This window comes from Semicossyphus pulcher, unplaced genomic scaffold (genome assembly GCF_022749685.1).
Source record: "Semicossyphus pulcher isolate SPU_LCO1_2020_fin unplaced genomic scaffold, fSemPul1.0.p SCAF_12, whole genome shotgun sequence".
NCBI classification, from domain to species: domain Eukaryota; kingdom Metazoa; phylum Chordata; class Actinopteri; order Labriformes; family Labridae; genus Semicossyphus; species Semicossyphus pulcher.
This window is the reverse complement of record NW_027211626.1, coordinates 19,381,457-19,405,770: the sequence shown is the minus strand read 5'-3', so window position 1 is coordinate 19,405,770 and position 24,314 is coordinate 19,381,457. Positions and strand designations below refer to the sequence as shown.

The 24,314-nt window shown below is 42.4% G+C and overlaps 1 protein-coding gene across 1 annotated transcript in view; it reads left to right on the top strand.

Annotated features, from left to right (window-relative positions):
- Window positions 1-24,314, top strand: part of LOC138588213 (pro-neuregulin-3, membrane-bound isoform) — a 405,775-nt gene that overhangs the window by 242,466 nt on the left and 138,995 nt on the right. Inside the window, exon 2 of the mRNA XM_069658163.1 lies at window positions 2,767-2,896. Within this exon, the coding sequence (XP_069514264.1) occupies window positions 2,767-2,896 (130 nt within the window). The remainder of the gene's footprint in view (window positions 1-2,766; window positions 2,897-24,314) is intronic.

Genomic DNA, 24,314 nt, shown 5'->3' with positions numbered 1-24,314 from the left:
ATTTTCTCACACTGGTGCTCTGTGCAGGCCCTCATACAGCCTCGACTCATACGACTCAGTCAGCTCCGTCCCTTTAAGAAACCCCGCCCCTACAAGCCCACTTTCTTCTGATTGGCCAGCTCTCCGAAGCCTGCTGAGGCTGCACTTTGTGACGTCACAAAGTGCAGCGTGTAGAAAAAACTGTGTGAAACCAGGTGTTCACAGCAGCCTGCAGACTGACCTGAGAAGCCTGGGGATTACTCCAACATACTTTTACCTACAGATCTGAAACACCCACGTTTAGTTTGAACATCCGACACTGTAACATTGTATATATATCTTAAAATGTGAAACAGCATAATACCCCCTCTTTAAAACACATTGTTAATCTGCTCATGGCAACTTTTGTAATCAAGATATGGAAGGATCAGGGTTAAAGTTAAGAAATCAACTAAAACATTATTTTTCAGGTTGGAGAACGCATAATTAAGTCCTCAGTGTGAGCGAACTACACACATCCAGCTGTCCAATGTTCTTTTTTTTTGCCAGTTTTTCTGCAGCTGTTTTGTTAAAATAACAAGTCAACTTTTATCTCATGCAAGCTAAAAAAAATGTCAGTTTCACATATTTTAACTGCAACTGCATTTATTCTGAAGCCAGGATGAAGGTAGGAATGTGAGCTAAACGCAGAGAAAACATCCTGCCCTGTCACTCATCAGCAACACTGCACCTAAACCACACTTAAAGTAATAATCTTGAAGATTTCAGTTTCATCCTATTTGGCGCCATCTTATGGCGATAACCAGCAATTGCGGGAGTACGCTTCCCAGATAACCAGACGTCCACGTCTGGCTCCGGTTGTAACTCTTGATTTTCCTCGCTGACGGTCACTTTCCTTTTTAGACTGTTTGCCTTCATCTGAGCGTCGAATTTGTTTCTTTTTCTTTGGATTTTCACTTATTTTTGAAGTTGTATCTGCAGTCATCCATCTTTTCTTTGTTTGTTCACCCATAGTAGATTATTTGATACTTGCAACACTTGCAGAGACCGGAAAAGCAGCCACTTAGCTCCACCTACCCTCTCTGGCAGACCAACCACTGCTGGGTGATGGAAAACATGTCACTAACTGGGCGCCACGCGAATGGTGCCACAGACACCCAGTCTGTAACATTGCAAATGCAAAGGCTTTCATCAGTGGGCCATAGGCTCAATCACCATTGTGTTCATTCATTCAGCGATAGATAGAGACTTAACGGACATTTATTTAAATGAAAAGAGAAAAGGAAGGAAATACAGACCTTAGAACCAGGGGGGCATTAAAACAGCGTTCTGGTGTCGTTGTGGTTTTAAATAATTTCATGAGGATTTGAAAGTGTCTGCTTTGTTAAAAGTTGATGAAAGCTACCACTATAAATAAGCCCTGATGTCCAACCTGTTGACAGCCTCGTCTAACAAAACCACGTCTCACTGCTGACTCAACTCAGCCGCCTCCCTTCTCACATGGAAACTAGTCCCCCAACAGCCAATTACCAAGGGTTATTTAAGATCCCCGGAGCCTCATCACCACCCGGCACTTCCATAATTTCACCCACCAGCCCCACACTCACCCCTCAGCGTGCTGATTAAGGGATCTGAGAGTGTACTGAAATAACTAACCTCTCATCATCCGTCCATTTCCCCCCAAAACACGGCTTATTATTAATCTCTAATTACCTCTTGATTGAGAATTCTGCAGTTCATTTGGATGCATCTTCCACACACCATTAAAGCACAAGCTCATACAGTAATCAGTATACTAGTGGTAATAACATCCTGAGAGTACGAGTGACTTTCAATCACCGGGGCAGAAAGTTCTGGCTCATCACTGTTCATGCGGCTACTTAAAAAAAAAAAAAACATGGCCGAGGAGGGGCTAACGAGAGCCCTTAGCTGACTTGTTTTTCATCTGTAAGCACAAAGGAAACAGTCAGCAGTCTGCTCTGGTGTTAATAACAACATCAACTGTGGCACGGCTCTGATTTCTCCCCACGTCTGGAAGCCGTGCCCTTACCAGCTGCCTTACAAAACACGCCTGATGGATGATTGCGCACGAACTCTCAGAAATATACGTTTTCATTTATCTTTTCCCGTTTTTATAAATTATCCACAGCATGCGCACAAACGCACAGAAACGCCATTAATTGCACCATGCCGTTGAAAGGATCGAGTCACTTTCCATATTTCCTCTTAAGCAACTGGTGCTGCACTTATTAATTCCGCTGATAAGATCATCCATTACTGCACGCTGAGCAGATCCCCGCAGTGGTGTGTACTGTCCACAATCAGCCATGCATGTTGTGATAAATCGCTGAGAGGAGTCAAGCTCTCAAACAGCACTAGTGTGTCCACAGAGTATTAATCACAGCAGGACAGATTATTACCCGTCCTCCATCCATCTTTTGCCGGTGACATCGCGAGGCCTAAACAAACAATGGTGTGTTGCTATTACCCACAATGCGCCGTACGTTATGAGGCGGTGGCAGGCACTTGTTATGGATCCGTGGATGGAGAATAAGTAGCCTCCGCTGGAAAACTGACTCGCTGCACTATTTGTTTCTGCTGCGATTTATGGACGATGCGATCATTTATGTGTGGAATTGTAGCATGAAGAGCCAATGATGAAGGTTGACGAGTAACAGGGTGCTGATGCTGTTGCTAAGCCCGTTTGTTAGAGCACCAATGCATGCACAGAAAATATATTAATGTTTTTATTGTGACTAACAGGAGGTTCTTTGTTTTGTCCTGCAGCATCTCCAACTGTCCCTCCGCTGCACTCGGAGCATTTCAAACCCTGCCATGAGAAGGACCTGGCCTACTGCCTGAACGGTGGGGAATGCTTTGTGATCGAGACGCTCAGCGGGCCGCACAAGCACTGCAAGTAAGTGACCTTCTGATGATGTTTGTCTAAATGTCTGCTCCTTAATGTTTCTCCTTCTTAATGATCTCGATCGTCTTCCTCTGCTTCTTCTGTCTAAGAACATTCATTAGTTACGATCAGGGCGTGGCTGAGGTTAGCTAGCTTGTGAATTGGCTGCTTGGTATAATGCTGAGATGAGGCATTGACGGATGCTTTTGGATTGGATCTGTCCCTCTGAGAACCACATCTGGACATTTCTGTTTTTGCATGTCTTTGTATTTTGCCTCAAAAAACGGGAAAAAAACTTGACGCTGGAAATTGCACACGTGTTAGGATTGTTCTAGAAGTGATTTGAAGCTTCTAGCTCCAGGAATTGTCTTTTTTTCCCTGCCAGGGCATTTCCTAATCGGGCACAGAGTCATCGGATTTTTCGTCCACATCACCTCCGTCAAAAATTGACTGCTAAGCCTCAGCTGTATTACACCGCGTTCCAAATTATTACGCAAATTGTATTTAAGTGTCATAAAGATTACATTTTTTGTTTTTCAATTAAACTCATGGATGGTATTGTGTCGCAGGGCTCTTTGGATCACTGAAATAAATCTCAGACACCTGTGATAATTAGTTTGCCAGGTGAGCCCAATTAAGGAAAAACTACTTAAGAAGGGCGTTCCACATTATTAAGCAGACGACCATTTCCAAGCAATATGGGAAAGAAAAAGGATCTCTCTGCTGCCGAAAAGCGTGAAATAGTTCAATGCCTTGGACAAGGTATGAAAACCTTAGATATTTCACGAAAACTTAAGCGTGATCATCGTACTGTTAAGAGATTTGTGGCTGATTCAGAGCACACACGGGTTCGTGCAGATAAAGGCACAATGAGGAAGGTTTCTGCCAGACAAAAACATCGGATTAAGAGAGCAGCTGCTAAAATGCCATTACAAAGTAGCAAACAGATATTTGAAGCTGCTGGTGCCTCTGGAGTCCCACGAACATCAAGGTGTAGGATCCTCCAGAGGCTTGCAGTTATGCGTAAACCTTCTATTCGGCCACCCCTTAACAATGCTCACAAGCAGAAACGGCTGCAGTGGGCCCAGAAATACATGAAGACTAATTTTCAAACAGTCTTGTTCACTGATGAGTGCCGTGCAACCCTGGATGGTCCAGATGGATGGAGTAGTGGATGGTTGGTGGACGGCCACCATGTCCCAACAAGGCTGCGACGTCAGCAAGGACGTGGCTGAGTCATGTTTTGGGCCGGAATCATGGGGAGAGAGCTGGTCGGCCCCTTTAGGGTCCCTGAAGGTGTGAAAATGACCTCCGTAAAGTATGTGGAGTTTCTGACTGACCACTTTCTTCCATGGTAAAAAAAGAAGAACCGTGCTTTCCGTAACAAAATCATCTTCATGCATGACAATGTACCATCTCATGCTGCAAGGAATACCTCTGCATCATTGGCTGCTATGGGCATAAAAGGAGAGAAACTCATGGTGTGGCCCCCATCCTCCCCTGACCGCAACCCTATTGAGAACCTTTGGAGCATCCTCAAGCAAAAGATCTATGAGGGTGGGAGGCAGTTCACATCCAAACAGCAGCTCTGGGAGGCTATTCTGACATCCTGCAAAGAAATTCAAGCAGAAACTCTCCAAAAACTCACAAGGTCAATGGATGCAAGAATTATGAAGCTGCTATCAAATAAGGGGTCCTATGTTAAAATGTAACTTGACCTGTTAAGATGTTTTTGATTGAAATTGCTTTTGATTTCAGTAAATATGACCTCCTAATGCTGCAGATTCAAAAGATGAGCATTTTCAGTTCATAACAACCTATAAAATGTTATAAAACTCTGTCGTGCGTAATAATTTGGAACAGTGCATTTTAAGTTTTTTATTTTTGAAAAATACTGTTATCATTGGGAGGTTTGTTCAATAACATTTGAATTCATTAAACTAACGGTTGATGACTTGAAAATTATGCTGACTGTCATTTGCATCGACTATTTAGGAAAATCTGAGAAAAATATCATTTGCATAATAATTTGGAACACAGTGTATACCTCTTTTTTTTGCCATTTCTTTTTTCTTTTTCCATAAAAACATATCTCCTCTCTGTCGTTTCGCCTTGCTCTGGTATTCGCCTCTGTATCATTGAATAAAGCACAGGCTGATGGCGCCTACTGTAGCCAATCAAAGTGTCCAATTCCGAAACGTGACTCCACATCACCAACAAAGATGGCTGATGAGCACTGATCTATAAACATACAGAGAGAATGAGCAACACGCCAGGCAGAGAGAGGAGACTATCCATATTGTTTACAACTTTACGCTTTAGTTTACTGACGGAACGAAAATTCACACATGAGCAAGCTTGGACTTGTTGGAAACCTCTATTTCTCTAGTTTATGCGGAAGGAAATGCAAGTCTCTCGGTCAAACCATCGAAGAGTTATGAAGCTCTAAAGACGCCATGGAATTTGGTTCTCAGAGGGAGAAACGATGGAGTCTTTCTGTGCTAACAAAAACATTTGTTGTAAGGATTGAAATCAAGACCGATATTTCAGGTTTTTCCAACTACTCAAATATATTTAATGGAAAATGGTGCAGTTTGGACCTGAGACCGAACGAAACATCACAGTATGTCAACATCACAAAACACAACAGTATAATAGTCAGTGTATAAGGGGAAACTATTCCCTCTACAGAAATATGACAAAAACTGCAACAAAAATGCGACTACAGTCGGGCTCGTCAAGATATGTCACTGTAGCTGGGATTAGCTTGGGAGTATATCTGAACAACACTACTACTGCACACACGACATAGGAAACCCATGTCCTTCAAAATAAAAGCGCAGCATTGACTTTTGGCCACAACTTTGTTTTTTTTAGCACACGCCTGCGACCCACTGGAAACAGCTCCGTGGCCCACTTTTGGGTCCCGACCTACCAGTTGAGAACCACGGATATACGCCATTCAATATTTATATATCACTTTACTTTTGTTTTCTTTTTGTCTCTTGGACTGTCTTAAAGTTTGTCACATTAGGTACATTTTGTGTGACAATATGTGGAGGAAGGGAATGTGATTGTGTCGAGGAATACTCCTTTAGTTTTAAGGGTTCACTGGTGTCAGCCGTTCATCTCACCCACAGGGGGTTTGACAGCTGGCTCTGGAAAGTATGTGGCTTGCTTCTTCAACGAGTACCACAGCTTTGTATAGCTTATACTAGTTGCATTGGATTTCGGTGATTATCCAGAGCCAAGGTAAGAAAGCTTTACATTGAAGGTTTACAAACCCAGCAGAATCCTCCTCTCTGCCAGCGATCCATACAGCCACGGTTTCCCCTCAGTCATACACACGGTTTTCATCTTTTGCAACTTCCTGCCAGCAGTAACGTATTTACCAATGTAAAGAAAGCAGTTTATAGGAAACATGCCAAACAGGCGCGATTATTTCAATTATATAGAAGTGGATTATACAGCAACATAGAGATGTTGGTTTGGAGATTTAGTTGCAAATGTAGTGGAAGGTGTTTGTTTGGAAAATAGCAAACAGATGGATTATATAGATTAAAGAGAAGTGGATTAAACAGCAACATGGAGATGTTTCTTTAGGGCTTTTGATGCTTTATTTTGCCGTGACTCTTATCAGCACCGTGTTTCAAGTAAACAGACATTTGAGTGCTTTATAGTCAAAAGATTTACTGTGAAGTACTCCTTTCATTCCCTGTTTGCTGCTGGTACATACAGTACGTATAGGAGCGGCCGCCGATTTATTTTATTCAAAGATTTTCTGCAACTTCAATCACTGTGCAGCTACGTGACTGTATGTGTATGCATGACCCGTGTGTGTGCATGTAAGAATTACTCTTGGTATCTTTTGTGTGTGCGGTGTGTGCCTTAGTTGTCCCAGATTTGAGAGGAGAGCTCGTGGGCTCTCAGCCCGTTCAAATGTGGGGCCTTTTACTAATTAAGTCCCAGAACAACTTCTTCCAAAATCTAACCCCAGGACTTCCACCCGACCTGTTTTTCAAAGAGGCTGTTTTGTATCTCCTGGGGTACGAGTTTACATCCGTATGTGTGGACAAGTTTGTGTGTGTGTGTGTGTGTGTGAGTGTGTGGATAATGATGAGGGGTGAGTTTTGGCTCAGCAATGTAAGTGAGACTCAAAGTTGTAAATTATAGATGGACAAAGTTGAAGACGAGATCCTTGCTGTTTTTTCGGTAATTTAAGCGTGTAGTTTTGATTAGCAGAAGTGGCTACAGCGGCTCCACCCATCGATCTCTACTGCGCAGCTCTGGCTCCAAATGACGTCACCATTAGAATCTACTTGCATGCTGCAGGGCCACTAATTTCATCCTAATGCACAACCTTAGATTGGAACCATACTTATTTCAGGTGTGTGTAAAACAGATGCAGACTCCATTGGTAACCCTCTTTGACTGATCGAATGACCAATCTGCCTAGTTGCAAGGATCTGCTGCTGCACAGATGCAGAAAGTATCATTTGGACTTAAGTGGTACAAGATATTGGCCCCCGGGGGTTGGTTTTAATTTGTTTAGTTGAAGGAAACGGAGTGTGAGTGCCAAACATAGGACTCTACAGCATAAATCTGCCTGCTTAACCCGGTTCTTCAATCCCTACCCTGATGAAAAGCAAGTGTCTTGTTTACTTGACATCAAATCAGAAGAACTGGTGCTTTGTGAGTCGACATACTGAAAGAGTTACCCACCTTAGTGTGTCTTCTGCACTTTCAAGTATGTTTTGCACAAGTCCACAACAGCCCAGACAGCTTTTTTGTATTTTTTATTAGCTTTCTATTTATTTCACAAAAAGCAATGAGAGTTGAAAGATACAAGGAGAGGCCGGATAAGAAGACAGTGATAAAGCAGGAGAGAAAGACCAAGGTGTAGGCGGACGAGAAAGTCGGAGAAAGGGGAGGGGGGACCGTTGCCCTCCTCCCATGCTTGCTCGCCTCCGTTGCCACGGCAACCTAATCTGCGCCTACAAGCGTAGCTGTTAAAGAGCGATGCTTCGAGATGTACCACGGGATGGCCTTGAACACACTGTCTGTGCATGTTAATGTTTGTGTTGAGGTACAGAAGAGAGGAGAAATCTTTACCGCCTAATCGCGAGGCAGTGATCTTCCTAAGGGGAGAGATACGCACCATCAGACAGAACGACAGCCGCTCTTATTTTGAAAAACAGCTGGTATGGTCACGCAGTAAAAGTTTGAAGTGTGTGAACTTTGCTTAAAAATAATATTTAGAGTTTGGAAGGGGGAATATTTTAGAGTTTGGAGCTCAGGAATGAAACTAAGGTGATGATTCAGTCTTTTTGGAACCAAAGCTCTTTTATGAATATTTCATACTTTCTGGCCGAGTCCAGGAGTGACTTAAGAGCAGCAAGTAAAAACTGTATCTCTATGATTCACCGGGAAAGAAAGAAAGATGAAACTTCACGCTTCACTTGACATGCCGACTAATTTATCCTCATCAGCAACAGAATGACAAATTTCACCCCCGGCCCGGGATCAATGCATAATCTGATTCAATTTGTGTTTACAACAAATTGAGACAAATCAGGTTGTAAACGTGTGATCAATCGGCCCATTTAATGGGGATGAATTAAGTCCAATTGTGGCCCTTTTTTTGGTCACAGAATTAATCATTTTTATTCGCCAGATGAAACTTGATCCTGTTTGCAACGATTTCACCCAAAGAGTCATAACTCAAGCATCAAGTGCCATTCCCGACCAGTTGTAAAAATGTGTGCAGATCGTCCCCCAGAGCGCTGTTTAGCGCTGTCGGTGTGCGACGCGTGTGTTTGTCAACCCCACGGGGACGGATGCAGAGGAGGGAGGGATTCAACATGAGTCATAAGGCCTGCCTGTTCTCTCTCACACACTCACACACACACACGCCAGTGCTCACGGCTTTGGGCAACATAGTACGGCATTCAATCATTAGTGCTCAGCTAACCAGTAAATTAGTCAGCGTGCTAAGATAATATTTTTTTAGAACATGGCATGAGGCCAAGGCAGTCAGTTATAAAAGTGTGTGATGCTGAGTTTGATTAAACACTTCCTCAGCTTAGCAGGGTTCCCTCAAAAAGAACAGAAACTCTAATGATAGTTTTGCTGAAATTACTGGTTCAAATAATGTCTATTTAAATATCTCCGCTGCCCTATTTGCCTGAATGCTCTCATTCTCTCTTTAATATCCCGGGCTTCCTGGAGCCTCTCTTTATCAGCTCAGTCACTCTCTTGAGTCACAGGGATTTAGCTCTACCTCTCCTTACGTGCCACTGTTTGTTTATTCCGTCGTCGCAGCTGCAATGGATTCCATTTCTAGCTTGGTTTATTTCCTCCTCAAGTTGTGACCAGCCAGGAAGCCTACTTCAGTCTAGTTAGCAACAAGGGCTAGCTAAGCCTGTCTCATTGCCCTTTGTGTGAGAGGCTATTGCAGAGCGATGGAAAGGCAATCTCACCTGCCAGGTGGAGGTAGTGGAAGGTTGGAAGCGATCTTTGCAATGCCATCACCAATGAGACCAGGGTCACACACTCGCACACACACAGAGCTCTGGCACTGATGGAAACTAGGATGTTGGCTCAGACTGCAGGTTGTAGAGCTGACCTCTCACCAACAGAGAGTCATTTTTGGGTAGAAATTGTCAAAATCCATCTGCAGGTCCAGTGCTGACAGTTTTTCAAACATACATTTTAAAGAACAAATCACTGCTTTCAGTCTTTGTGTGAATATGTGGTTCACCTTCAAAGCCCTCACTGCACACAGATCTTGAGTTGAAGCAGTGGTAGAAATCATAAACCAATGTTAGTAAATGCATTCGTTCTTCGTTCTTAAAGGGCCAGTTCGCCGATTTTCAACTTCAGTCCTACCATGTATTATGGGGAGCTAATGCCATTATGGTAGGGACATTTTTTTGGCTCTGTGCCTTTGGATGATGCTATCTGCTTCTCCAATGGGCCCTCGAAAACCTCCGTCAGACTACGTAAAACTCGTCATCTGGCGGAGGCCAGGGAGCTCGCTAAATTACACTTCCTCAATCCAGGACGCCCGCCTCCGATGTCATGTCTCCTTCAAAATCGTCAGGTTTGAAATGTAGACTGCAGACCTGAAGATTTTTTAGACGACCCACCGGTATATTCTCATCGTATTTCAGATTATGTGCCGCTCTGAGCTGTTGCCTGCAGCAAAATGGTAGCATTTCACTCCAGCGTCTCTCGCTGGGTTGTTCCTTTAAGAGGGAGGGGCGCATTGCATGCTGGGTGTTGTAGGAATGTAGAATGGGCGAAACCACAAGCTGTTTGTACAACTTTCTCCACAGCTATGGCGCCAATTTCAAATATTATTGCTTCTATCGATTACAGAGAACACCAGCTTTGAGACAGCTGCTTTTTCCGGGGGCAAACTGCTCCTTTAACGAAATCACTGCTATCCTAAACGTCATCATGCTTTGCTTTCTTCTCTTGTCCTTGGCTATCCATTCCTTGTTCTTTTCTTAACATCAACTACTTATTTCACTAAAGCTTCTCCCAGTAAGATAGACTGGGACTTCTGCCCTTCAAACATCACATGTGAAGATAATATTGACTGAATGGTGACACATTTGAAAGGTGATAAAAGAGCTCTTTTAAATAGCATGAAAAACACAGATAACCTACACTCGACCTGTGACATGAGCTGTTATATTTCCCCATTCAACTTATTTAATGGAAAAGTGAAAGCAAGACTTGTATTAGTTACATATTATTGACAGCAAACCTAAGAAGTGAATGATGACACTGTTATTTTTACCAAGTAAAGAGGATTACATTGTTCAGTTTGTCTGTGCAGCATTCCAGCAGAATGGGGACATAAAACTGGTCTAGTTTTAGTGGTTCCAGGGGAGGAGGGGGGAAGCGTTGTGCAGCAGACAAATGACTTCTTTCTGGAGTATAATCCTCCCTCCCTCCATCACAATCTCTCCCGTCTCTCTGGACTCCAGCCTCTCCTTTCATGGGCAACCTCGGGCCTTTCCAAAGTGTTCAGCCATGGACCAGCGCCACCAGATTGACTTGGGCCTCGTAGGTCCAGAGATTGGCTGCTCAGTGGAATACATAACATCACCTACCCCGCTCGTACACACACACACACACACACTCACTGGCAAGCCAATTAACAAGAAGCATGCATGAAATTGAAAACACAGCAGCAATAACACACATCTAAGCTGCCAGTAAACAAGGAGATTAAACCTCATATGAAAAAGGAACAGGCACCTGAAGCATCTGGGAGTGTAAGACAAGAGTCCAAGTGCCAGATTACATTTTATTAATGTTATTTTGTATGTTCCCAATGCGCTATTTCTCATCATTTCTTGTTTACAAAACGGAAAAGAAAGTTATGCAAGATTTGTATCAACAAGCATCACGATGCTGTAAAAAAAACCTCCCCACTCAGTTGAGCCAAAAGAAAAGTTTGCAATTGAAATACTGCATTTTTTCTTTTCCAAGAGCACTCACCATCATGGACAATGTGTTTACATTTTCTTTAGCTGTCAGTAGCTTCTCTTTTCAATGATTGCAGTGGTGTCGCAGCAGATGACTGTCCACCAAAGAGTCTGGTCCTGCCTGTTAAAAGTAGTTTTTCCCTTTTCCATTATTACCAAGCGCTTGCTGATTGGTGGATAAGACCTAGACCTGATCTATATATAAAGGGACGTAACTTTTGTTATGATTTAGCGCTCTAGAAAAAATGATTGATTTATCTTAACACAACATTCAAGACCATAAAGTTGTTCAACCCATATGGCCGCACAGGTTCTTTGTCCCTCACCTTGTTGGGTTTGTCTTTGCAGGCAAAGTATCCCCATTTTGACCTTACCAGTGTGAAATGGATGGAGTTTGGTAAGGTTTAGGTAACAAACTACTTTGTTAAGTTTAGTAGAGAGATCAATCATACTGTACATATGTGTCGTTGATCATGTAATCAGTCATCATTAAAACTTGGGTTCAAACAGGACTCAAACTCTATTCTCTGGGATGAAAGTGTTTGTTTGACCCACCCACGATGCCCCCGACTTCCACCGGCTGCGGCTCAGTGGTAGAGTCGTTCGTCTCTCAATCGTAAGGTTGAGGGTTCGATCCCTGACTTGCTACAGCTACATGCCGAAGTGTCCTTGGGCGAGGCACTGAACATAGCCTTTGGTGGACAAATGTGCATGGATCCTGATTGGAACTGAGGCCTTTGCCATCAGTGTGTGAATGAGCGTGAATGTGACATGTAGTGCAAAAGCACTTTGAGTGGTCGGAAGACTAGAAAAGCGCTATAAGTACAGTCTATTTACGAACAAACTTCCACCTTTTCTACATTAATACCCAATACTACCACTAGATGTTGGATTAAAGGTGTGCAGATATAAGCTGACACCTTTGATTTACACTAAATTGAATCACTTTTCCGAGCCCAGTAAGCATGTGTTAAGCAGCCTGTGAGTGTGAACGCTGAAAATGTAATTACAATGTTAATGTAAGGGTTCACACGACTAGGTTATATATAGTGTTGTTTTTTGCAGTTTGATCAGTATGTGTCAATATGTAGTTAAGACTGGCTACATACTACACTAAAGAAATGTAACTTTCACTAAGCTTTAACCTTGAAATCTAGACATCTTTTGACAGGAAAAATAACACAGTAGGAGCTTAATTAGTAATAAATTAAATTAAATGCTTTGTATGACATTTGGGCGTTGTTATAATTTAGAAGCTGTAGACCAAACTAACAAATATACACGCATAGTTTTCCCTCAGTGAAAGAATGTCGCTCTCCAAGGTCCTGAAGTCTCTTCTCTCAGCATTTGGAAGGACACATGCATCCACTCACACAAAAACACGCATGTGAGAATTTGTCACCCCAAGAGACCCCCCGACATCCAAACAGTGAGCATAGCAGGTGTCAGGGAATGTATGGAGGGGTCACTGCATTCAGCGCAAAATGGTTTCTGACAGCAGGGGTTTACCTTGTCAGGGGAAAGCCTCTGGGATAGAGGTGTGTCAAATGCTCACTATATAGAATGCTTAAGTGCACATTTGTGTTTGCGTGTGTGGCATCCCGTAAACAGTACAGTGCAAAGGTGTGTTTTCATAGCAGGAAAAACATGTGATCCACTCCTGCCTACGTTCACAGAACCATCTGGGTGCTGTTAAAATGGAAAATACCACTCGTTTCTCGCTTTATTCTTGCCACTTCTCTCTCCTCACACTGCCCCTCTCTCTGTTTTCTCTCTCTCTCCATCTCTGCTGCTCCGTCTATCTCTCTCCTCAGCCCTCATCGCCATCTGTGCGATAATAATGGCACACCAGTGGGAGTTCGACTGGTGTCTCTCTGACAGTAATAAACAAGGCTGATGCCGTGGCATGCTTTCGAGGTGGGAGAAAATTAAACAGATAAGAGGCCGCATATTGAGGCTAGAACGAGTCGCTTTCGATGAGTGAATCCTCCAAGACGCCGAGTGGAGCACTCGGCGTGCCTGGAAATGGAAAACAGATGCTGGGAGGGGGCCAAGGAGGGAAGATGAATATTAACCAGGAAACAGGCGATGAGAGTATTTTCTTTTTTTAAAACAGGGTGACTGAGAGAAGTTGAGAGTGTGAGAGATGGTGGCCAAATGTCAGTTTTTACACTGTGCTCATTTAATTAGCACACAATGAAGACTTAATGATCTCTTGGCAGCTCAGTCAGGGTGTTAGAACAGTAAATGCGGTACAGAGGAATCAGCTATCGTCTTTTAGCTTTTGAATCATCCTTGTTGTTTTATAATCTTGTTTTCTTTCCTTTTTTGACTGCCGGGGTCAGCTCTACACATGGGTCTGTATGTGACTGACTGACTGACTGACTGACTGATGGTACTTTCAGAGCCGTAGAGAGAGAGAGTTGCGACACCGCACGACTATCGTAGGCGGGGCTGTGACTCTGTCTACATGGCTCTGGATACTTTGTTCGGGGAGTAGGCGGGGCTGCTCCTCCACTGCTGGTCTAATGTCCTCACCTACGTCTGCAGCGCTGCTTTCAAACACGTTGTCATAGGCCTCATAACGATCTATGGCTCTGGGTACTTTGTTCGGGGAGTAGGCGGGGCTGCTCCTTCGCACATTGACCTGATGCGGTCAGTCACATACTCGGTTTTTGACCTAGTCTTGTTAATTAAGTGACGGAAAATTATCACTCAAGCATGTATCTCGTTTAGCTCATTGTTTTGGTTTTGCTGCACATGTACTGTACTGATTGTTAATCCCACCGTTTCAGGTTTCATAATCTTTATTCGCCATGTGCACAGCAATTACAGCATACTGGTTGTACTTGTATCAATGACAATTAATGCTCTGATGCTATCTGTATTCAACCCTCGTGGTCATGAGAAGATATGGACCCGTCCTGTGTGAAACAACGAGTCAACTCTGAGTTAGTCTTTTATCCCACACCTTTATGTGTTGCCTAAACTTTACCAGGTAGGTTTTTGTGCCTAAGCAGAACAAAACAGACGGTTTTACTTTTAATAACTGTGATGTTAAAAACGTACTGACAATACCTAACCAGCACCAAATTGCAAAGAGGAACCACGGTCCCAGTTTAAAAGAAAACAATACAATACAATAAAATAGAACAAAACTATAAACTGTAGAAAAAGAGAGTAAACAATAAATAAAATCTTTGTTTTAAATATGTATAAATATGGAGTAAGGATACGAGTGAGGGGAGAACAAGTTAAGTTAGTGTCTAAGTTAGGTGGTTCAAAGAAAGACAGTTTCATTTAACCTGAGCTGAAGGCAGATTAAGAACTGATTAACATGTGCAGAAACACAACTCCAGTGTTAATGGTGTTATTTTTATCTGGATTTTCAAATAGCATCGCTCAAAGTGAATGCAAATGAAACTAAAAAAACAAAATCCATGATGTCTTATTAAACCCCGTATTCATAATTGGTGTTATCATGTGGACCCTCTCTGTACCACCTGCAGATTAAGACATGATTTCAACATATCAGAGCATAAAGCTGTGGCAGATGAAAACTTGTATTAATATCTAATTATTGTGTTATTTCCTTTTAATTGTGAGTTTTCTTTGGCAACTTCTCAATGTCACTTCCTAAGCTCTCCAACTTCTCTACCTGCCATTGATCTGTATCGACGTCTTTGTTAGTTTTAATTAGCAAGATTTAACAAGTTTAATTGTGCGATTGCATTAGCTCACTCGGTTTGATAAACAGCAGAGCATCCAGTTAAGGCTCTGTCGCACACAGACACATACACTGTGTGTGAGTTAGAATGCTCAAACCCCTTTCAACTAAAAAGTGTTGTAAATATGCTCATTTGGGAAAAGTTACACAGTGAGTGACTCAATCTAACAGTGCCATCACGATATTTTAAACTGCAACACTGGAAGCCGTTGGCTGTTGGATTCTGCGGTGCTGTGTAGGAGTAACACCACACATGGTTCGACTTTGACAGAAAAGTGACAGGAAGTAAAGAAGTGGGATGTGCACTGCAGACGGTAATCCTTGAAAGCTTTAAATAATCGTCAAATTCAACAGCGTTGTGAATAAAAGCACTTTGACTAATTACTGTCATTAATCAGAGTGACGTTTTCCTGAGAATAACCCTCACAGCCTGTGGTAATTAGACCCTGACGATGCCAACTGCAGGTTTTCAAAGATGGTTTGATGAAGGATATCCTGAAGCTGTCAGATAAATACAGCAAAATGTGTTTGAATTCTTGGTCTTACTGCTACTTTAATTTTCAGGATTTCACAGAAGAGACTACATTAGAAGTTGGACGTAAAAATATCTTTTGCTTAACACTAATTACAGCGAGGGAATATAAACACTCTGTGCAAAAAAAGAAGTTGGAAGCAACTACTTAACAGTTGAGGAAATCCTTAGATGAATAACAGTTACCTCAGGTGTTCTCCTTTTTCTTAGTTATTATGAACTTAAAGGTATAATAAGTAGGATGTTTCCTTGCATTTTGTCAACAACACATTCAAACTGGGCCCCTTCTCCTGGGCTCTTCGTCACCAGAAGTTCACTCTCACTCTCTCGTGCGGGAACACGCCCACCCCGCAGAGCTAACACAGACAGCATCACGGTTACCATTGCGCTAGCATGCTAACCGGCAGTTACCTTTGTGCTAGCATGATAACTGCAGGTTAGCTTGTCCTACCCGGTTTGAGGCACCTACCTGTCCAACAGAAAGAAGGCCAACTCAGCATCGCTCTTTCGCCATGTTCGCCTGTCTGAATGGGGCCCAGTTGCTAATTTGAACCACTCCCACACTCAGCTATACGCTGTGATTGGCTCAGGGAATCACAACAGCGCCCCTCCTGAAAACGTCGCGTGCAAAGCAAAACAACAGAATAGGTGCAGAGGGAAGGGTCTCACAAGGGTCTGCACACACACTCACCAACACACATGTATAGAGGCCCATAAGTGATGATTCATATTATATTATATTGTAAAAGTCTATATTTTGTTTTTCTAGGAAAATCCTACTTATTATACCTTTAATCTTTATTTACAGATTTTACATAGAAATGTAGAATCTGTAGGCATGGACGTAGATTTTTATTCCGTGAAGTGTTCCTGTGTCTGTTTGTACTACGCTTGTAGTCTGAGATATTGACCGATCACGTATCAGCAGGCTGCAGCGTATGCAGGAAAAACAGTCCGTGTGGAGAGCAAGAGGAGGTGGAACATAATCCACTGTAATGACATCCCGGCTCCCATCAGCAGTCATCTGATGATGATTTAGCTTCTTATTAATCTCTATAAACAGACATCTGCAAGCAAGCTCAGCTAACAATCCTAACAGTTCTTGATAAAAAAAATCCACTTCAGACAAACTTGCTTGACAGGACGCGTTAATTAAAGTAAATCACAAGAATAATTTTTTTTTTTTCAGGTTCTTACTGTAATAGTTAGCCATGAAAGGGAGCTTCTCCAGGGAATTTAAAGAACCGTTAAATGATATTGTTTATGTTGCTGACATATCTAAAGGGGTGAAATTCACTTCAGTTTTGATCTGAACACACGGTCACTTCTCAAGTTGCTAACTGGACTGTAAACAGTGCAGCGCACGGAAAAGGAAGTCTTGGCTAGAAGTCCTTATCGCTAAACGCTGGCTAAACTGGATACGCCCTACATGCTTACCGTTGTCCCCAGAAGCTATATCGCTGTCTATATATTGCTGATGGGTTCCGAGATTGTTATGAACAAGTCACAATTCTTAAGTATTTTACCTTCCTCCTTTAATAAGCTAACATTTTATGAGGGAAAGAAGCTACAGCAGTCATTTATAGTTAAGAATATATTTAACTTGCTGATAAAGCCCCTTCAATTAATACAACACAAACTCAAATCAGTGTTTCCAAATTTTCCTGCAAATTTATTAGCAAACGGCCTCTATTTGTAATTTCCTTGGATTCAGAATTTTGCACCACCTTTAAAAAACTTTTATTGTATTTTTTCAATGATATTTTTTTGGCATTTCTTGATAGAGCAGCGAAGAGCAACAAGAAATGAGGGGAGACAGTGGATGACAAGCATCAAAGGGCAAAGGTCAGAGTCTAACCTGGGGCAGATGTGTCGAGGACTTTGCCTCTGTAACTGGGGCACCTTCTCTACCTACTGAGCTAAACCAGCGCCCCTTTTATTCTCTTCTTCATGAGGTTTAAAACAAATCATCTTAGCCTACACAGTCGACAGTTACTGTTACTGTACAAAAAGCTACGTAATGTTTAGTTTGAGTGACATATTTAAACCCAAGACTAAAGGTTGGTGTTTTCGCACAATTCCATCAAATGACAATATTGTAGACTTTGCATGCTCTACATATACAGTCCAGCAATAAAAAAAAAAACGGAATATTCTCATGCGATCGAATAAGGCGGTAGAAGAAATATCTCAGCGTCTCGCTCACTTCCTGCTGTGCTTTTGAAGTGAGCGACAGCAGGGATGGATTTCATTACATAAATCAGCGATGTAAATCAGTGAGCGGCGATATGGGAGCACATTTAAATTCCAACACCCACACGGTGGGCTCATCTGTAGGAGGCTGGTAACATACTATAATGCTGTACATTTGGTAACATGTATGAGTAATTTGTAGGTGGGCCTAGAAACATATGATCACATGTACAGTAGATGTTTGACAGCTCTGCAAAAACGTGCCAATGATGCAGAAATAAGAAATAACCTTATGGAAAGATAAAGATAGATATGAGGTTATTGGAAGGTTGAGGGATATGCCAGGATTATTCTCTATAATGATGCATAAACACACACAGGATATGTGCTGCGCAGTTACAATGCTCAGCGCTGAAGCAGAGGGGAGCAAATTAAGAAGATAGTGAGACAACAAGTTGAACAGAGGAGTGAGGAAGTAGACGTACAGTAATTTGGTGGTGTTCCTAATCAAGGCGTCCCTTTCAAGTCAGCAGGTTTGATGTGTTAATAGGATGCAAATGTATGCAAATGAACCCTCCGTTTCTCCACAAAAGTCTGACTGAGTTTGTAGGCCCGCTCCTGCAGCATGGAGGACTCTGAATAAATACAAAAAAAAGAGAGGGCCCGGAGTAGTATACTATTGATTTTTTAAGTTTTAAGCTGCGTGGCCACAAAGACGCTGTAATTTTCCATGCCTACCTTTGGGGAATCTTTCCCCAGCCGAGTGCAAAAACAGAGAATTTCAGCATGCATGAAGAGAGGGAAAGAAAAATAGATGTGACAGTGAAAAGAGGAAGATGCAGAGTAAAATATATATTTACATAAAGGATTGCTGAGAATAGAAGAAAGGCAGAAACAGAGATTGTAAAAGGCAAGGAGAGCGAGAATAACTGAAGACAAGCTGTGTCTGCAATATTAAGCAGGTCTGGAGTTCTTGTGTTACCTGGGAGCTATACCAGCCTGCTGATGTATGTTTTCACTGTAGTGCACTTCACTCTGAAATGGCAGCGGCGCCCCAAGCTCAGACATGTCTGTCTTCCTCTCTGACTAACAAGAAGCAGCCCTCCCCGCCCTGTCTGTCTGTTTTCACGGGGCCTTGATTGCACACACGTGGAGCGCGCGTTCCCACTCATGGGTGTTTCACAAACATGGAACAAGGGACAGGACTCGCACACAATCTCTGCATACAGCCACCTCCTCCCCTCCTGAAGTGTTCATGAATATTTAACGCTTTCCCGTTTCAAAATGTGGTCAAGGTCACTGTCACACTGAACCTCAGCTAATGGCCTTTCTGACATCTTCAACTCGAAGCTCTGTAATTGTCCTATTAGGCTGCCTTTTTCCAATTACTGACAATTAAAGCTTACCTGAAAGCAAGAAACACTGCTGTTGGATGACTAATGGTCCTTAGGTTTATTAAAACTTTCTCTTTAATCCCATTTATTTCTTGTTTTTGAAGTAGAAATCTCTTGGAATAAAACGGTTTGATGAATTTGAGACGAGTTAAGAAGATAAGAAGGTGTCAATTTAATCTCAGTGATTTCAAATGTAAATAGTTGTAAGACCAGAAGCCACATTCATTAACCCTGACAGTATTCTTTCAGTTTATTGCAGTTTGATTGTACATTTGATGTTTACTAAATTGCTGAGACCGAACTGAAGCTAGAACACAAGGTCAAAGGTCAACAGAAAGTCGCTCTTCCAACTCTGATGTATGTTTACAACCTACAGTTTGAGTCAAATTGTTGCCAGGTGACAAATGCTAAGAATAAGTACACGTAACCCGTAACACATGATGATGTCTTCAGATCCACTTGTACTCCCTCGTCTACCCTTGTGAGGATCAGTGACATGTGTGCATCAACATATTTATGTACCTGTGTGTTTCTTGTTGTCTTTTCTCTCTGTTGTAAAGCACTTTGGCATAAAGTTTAATTATTTTTAAAGCACACTATGAATAAAATATTATATATGTATAATTACATTTTTTTAATCAGAGAATTTTTTATGTTTTGCTATGACAGAGGAAGTTGCACCTTGAAAATATATCGTCCATCCTGTCCCTTCCTGAATATATCTACATGCGCGCATTCAGTTATAGTCATAATATTATGGGATAGGAAAGCTAAAGAGAGACAGAAAATGTGGGGAGGAGAGAGTGGGGGATGCCACCACCTGTGCTAAACAAGCACCCCATAGTCATAGTTCTGATTATTTTCTACTTAAATGGGGGGGCTGCAGTTGTTACCACTGTCGCCTCACAGCTACAAGGTTCGTACTTCAAATCCCGGTTCAGGTGAAGTGGGCCTTTGCATGCTCTCCTCGTGCATGCGCGGCTTCCCTCTGGCTACTCCAGCTTTCTCCCACAGTCCAAAGACATGCTCGTTAGGTTCATTGGTGACTCTAAAAATGCCTGTAGGTGTGGACGTGCGCGTGTAAGGTTGTCTGTCTCTGTGTGTCAGCCCTGTGATTGACTGGCGATCAGTCCAGGGTGTACCCCGCCTCTCGCCCAATGACAGCTGGGAATGCCTCCAGCTCCTCCACCTGTCAGCCTTCCTTTTATTAAATTTGCCTCACTGCCAGATGTCCCACAAGTCTTTGCCATCATGTGCATCACATCTCTGCCACTACGCGCAGGATTTGCTGGTTCCTAGGTTACAAGCATCACAGATGAGGCACAAAGCAATTGCCGTTGTGACACGTACAATTATCATTCCAACAATCTAACTAATCTAATCGAGTCTTGTTAAACAATTTTGACTCAACTGGTCACAACTACAACCAAGAATAAACAAATACTTTCACTTAGTATTACAAAAATAATCCTGGGCAGTGCTTACAATGTGGGTGATGTGTTGATTCAAAGAGTGAAATTCCCGCTGCCTACTCACAACACCGGGAGAAGAAATAGGATTCAATTCCAGCTCATATTATTAGAAGCAATACTTGTAGAAAAACAATCATGTAACATTTTGTCACGGCGTTTATAGAATAAGTAGGAATAAATAAATTTGAGAGATGAATCATGCTGCTTAGTCATAACTTGTTTTGAGTCATGAAAACTGAATCAGTGGAGGGACCTGAGACCTGCAGGCCTCGTGTATTAATATCACCACATGCAGATTATGAAAAATGCTGAGACTTGTCTCAATTTAATTGATTAATTAAACACACATTACATATGATTTCTTATCAACGCTCCGTAATCTGCATATAATATGCTTTTTATTGCACATAATGGTTTATTAGAATGTGTACATGAGTGTGTGTGCGTGTCTGGGTGAGAGTGCAAGAAGTGTGAGCGTGGGCGGCTGCGTTTATGTGTGTTCATAAACACTGCTGGCTATAAAAAGATAATCATGTGCTGCAGAAACATGGCCAATAATGGAGCCATTATTTTTCTTTTTTGGTTTACTGCGGGGCGCTTTGTGCTTGGCCAAGAGTGGAGAGACTATTTCAGGATCGCAGACCCACAATGCTTTGCTTCAGGCTGAGACTGATCATAAAGGAGACCCTCCGTCTTCATGTTGGCCATAGGTTGAGTCCAGCATCTGTCAGGAGATGTCAGGATGTAGTGTAGGTCGGCCTGGCATCCGGTTGTCTTTTGTCAGTTTGTTACTGAGAGGGAAGAAGAGAGGAGGAGAGGAAGAAAAAGAGGAGAGGAGAGGAAGTGCAGGAGGTGGAGGGGGGGCTGTAAGGAGATGATGGCAGTGATCCTGATGAATGCAGACAAGCTTCCATGTCAAAGTCTTCCACTTCTCATGCATCTGGAGCTCAACCTAAGACACACACGCACGCACATACATCATGCATGTCACATAAAAACTGTCATGCACAAGCTAACACACAGTGCAAACACACATGTGAAGACACAAACACGGTAAACATTTGCTTATAGAAAAGTAAGCATGCACAGTCTGTGCCTGTGCACATGCAAGCACAGAATAAGTAAGTATAGAATAAAGAAGATACATCGCCTAAAACAAAAATAACACATGCATTCAACCACACGCAAATAGTTATAGAGGTAATAGAGTATCAAAAACAAGTGCGTTCAGTGCAGTCTAAAGTGCTAAATACACTATTTTTAGGTATTAGGTACACACTAAGGGTGGATTGCGGCCGGTGATAGCACCATAAATTGTGCATCATTTGCCCCCGCTATCTGCTCCTTCTCAAGGTCCGATTCACAAAGCAAACACACAAATGATATTCAAGCGCAAACACGCCCATAAAGTAAGTAATAAAGAAAGACGGAGCTCAGCTCCATCCACAGATCCATGATGAGCGGATAAGGGAGGAGGCGGCTCTTTCAACAGGTTATTGGAAAGCCGAGACTCGAAGGTGTTTTACGAGTTTCACTCTCTGCAACGCAGCTTCATTTCTTGAGCGAGCCCGGAATAGCAGCTCGTCCAGATACAGTAATAAGACGGTAATATTTTCACTCTAACTGTGAGGTGCTGTGAGCGCTGGTGTTTGTGATTTAGGTGCTTTTTGCCATGAGAGTTAGGGAACAAATTTACCTCCAATGTCTGCATAATGACTCATTTAAATGTGCGCAAACGGCACCAGAGCACAGAGACGCTGTTTGCTCTGCAGCGCACTTTGGGGTGCATTCAACCCTCTGCTAGTGCTTCGAGAATTCATATCAAGCCTTGCAATCCTTTTGTGAATTAGGCCCTAAATGTTGCTGCAAATTGATATTAGATATCATAGCACATTATTGCCTTAATGAACCTCGACCCTTATCCCACATCTCAAAGGAGTTTGTGTAATTTTAATCAATTTTCATAAAAAGTCCCCTCTCTAAACGTGTTGAATTCATCTCCACAAAGAAACAACTTCAAGTTAACACATGCTCACTCATTGTGTTCTCCCACAATGCCACACTGACTCATCCTTATTAGAAAGCAAGAAAATGAACACACGTCTCCAGTCGACTAATTCTGGAGCACGTCTTCCCCCGACAAATCAGGAAAACTGCGAAAACAAAGAGAAAAATGTTTTTTATTCCAAACAAATCATTTGTTATTCTTTTGTCATCCGTCATCCATAATTGCTTTTAATTTTAGCTCCCCCATTTTGGTTGTGCATTGAATTATGGGACAATAGTGTCCATCAACTCTGCTTTCCGAAAAACCACGCAAATGCAGTCTCTGCATGCTGGCTTGGTCGACTCAGTTACATTTGTCATTTTCCCAGTGTGAATGCACAGCAAACTGGAAACGCAGATAAAATTAATACATAGTTTGGAATCGGGGACAGGCTGCCAGAAAACCGCCTGCTGGGACCATTTAACAAATCAGTGTTTCTTTCTGTGTCTCTCAGCGTGTATGAAAGCTGTTTGGAGCCGGAAACTAGAGGCATATTAACTTTTGATTTTCTTCACATGTGAAGGGTTTGTCCTTTTGCAGCAGCCCATGTGAAAAAGATCCTCTTAAAGAATCCACGATGACGGGACAGTCTTCACCCGTTAAAGGTCCCACCTTCAACAACTATTATTACACTGAGGAAAACAATAACGTTAAGTGTTATGTAGCACATTAACAACACACATTTTGTGACAGCTGCACCACTTACCCCGCTGAGAGTCAAAGCTGTGAAGTGACCTTTTGCACCACCAATTAGCATTAAAAGTTAAAGGCCCTCAAACCAGAGGCTTCTGTCTGCTTCTGTCTGTCTTCCCGACCTTCACTGAACCAGAGCAGAGAAGAAAACATGCCATGGCGTTGAGGCTTGAGTGGGAGGGTCAAATGTAAGAAAAGTGGTGTTAATATGGTGTTTTTATTTGCTCTTATCTTTTATGTTGCACTCAGCGAAAGATTAAAGTAACAAAGAAACTAATTTGGGCTTAATTATGACTGTTTTTGATTTTCTGCAGCCGTTGGGACCAAGTCACAATTAAGAGAACTCTTTAAACGGTAAAAACACATTGATTTATTTTTTCCTTGCATAAATAAACATGTTTAATTTACATTGAGTTCTGCAGAGTGTTGTCATGTCACTAAACAAATGTCCAGCTGGCTCCCGCTGAACACACACGGGATCCGCGCGCCTCACTTGTATTAACAGCACCGACATGCCCCCGCTCTGATTGTACATTACTGTGTTTCTGCACTGGGACTGTAGTGAATAATTGCTAAAGGAAGAGCGAGTGCTTCATCAAACTTTCATTCTCGATTGGAGCTGCAGCGCTGTGGCTTCGCATCGTGCAAAACAACGAGAGAGAGAGAGAGAACAAAGCCCTCGGAAAAAAAAGTCAGCCGCAAATACAACCTAAACGCTGTGCTGTGCTTTGGGAATGAGAGACGCCAGAAAAATAAGTTTTACTTTTAGTGCTTTGTTACAGGGCCCAAAGGTGGGACTTGCTAATTGCTAAATGTTCCAAAACTAAATATTAAAACCAAGCAACAGTTTACTGATGTGTTTTTTTCAGTC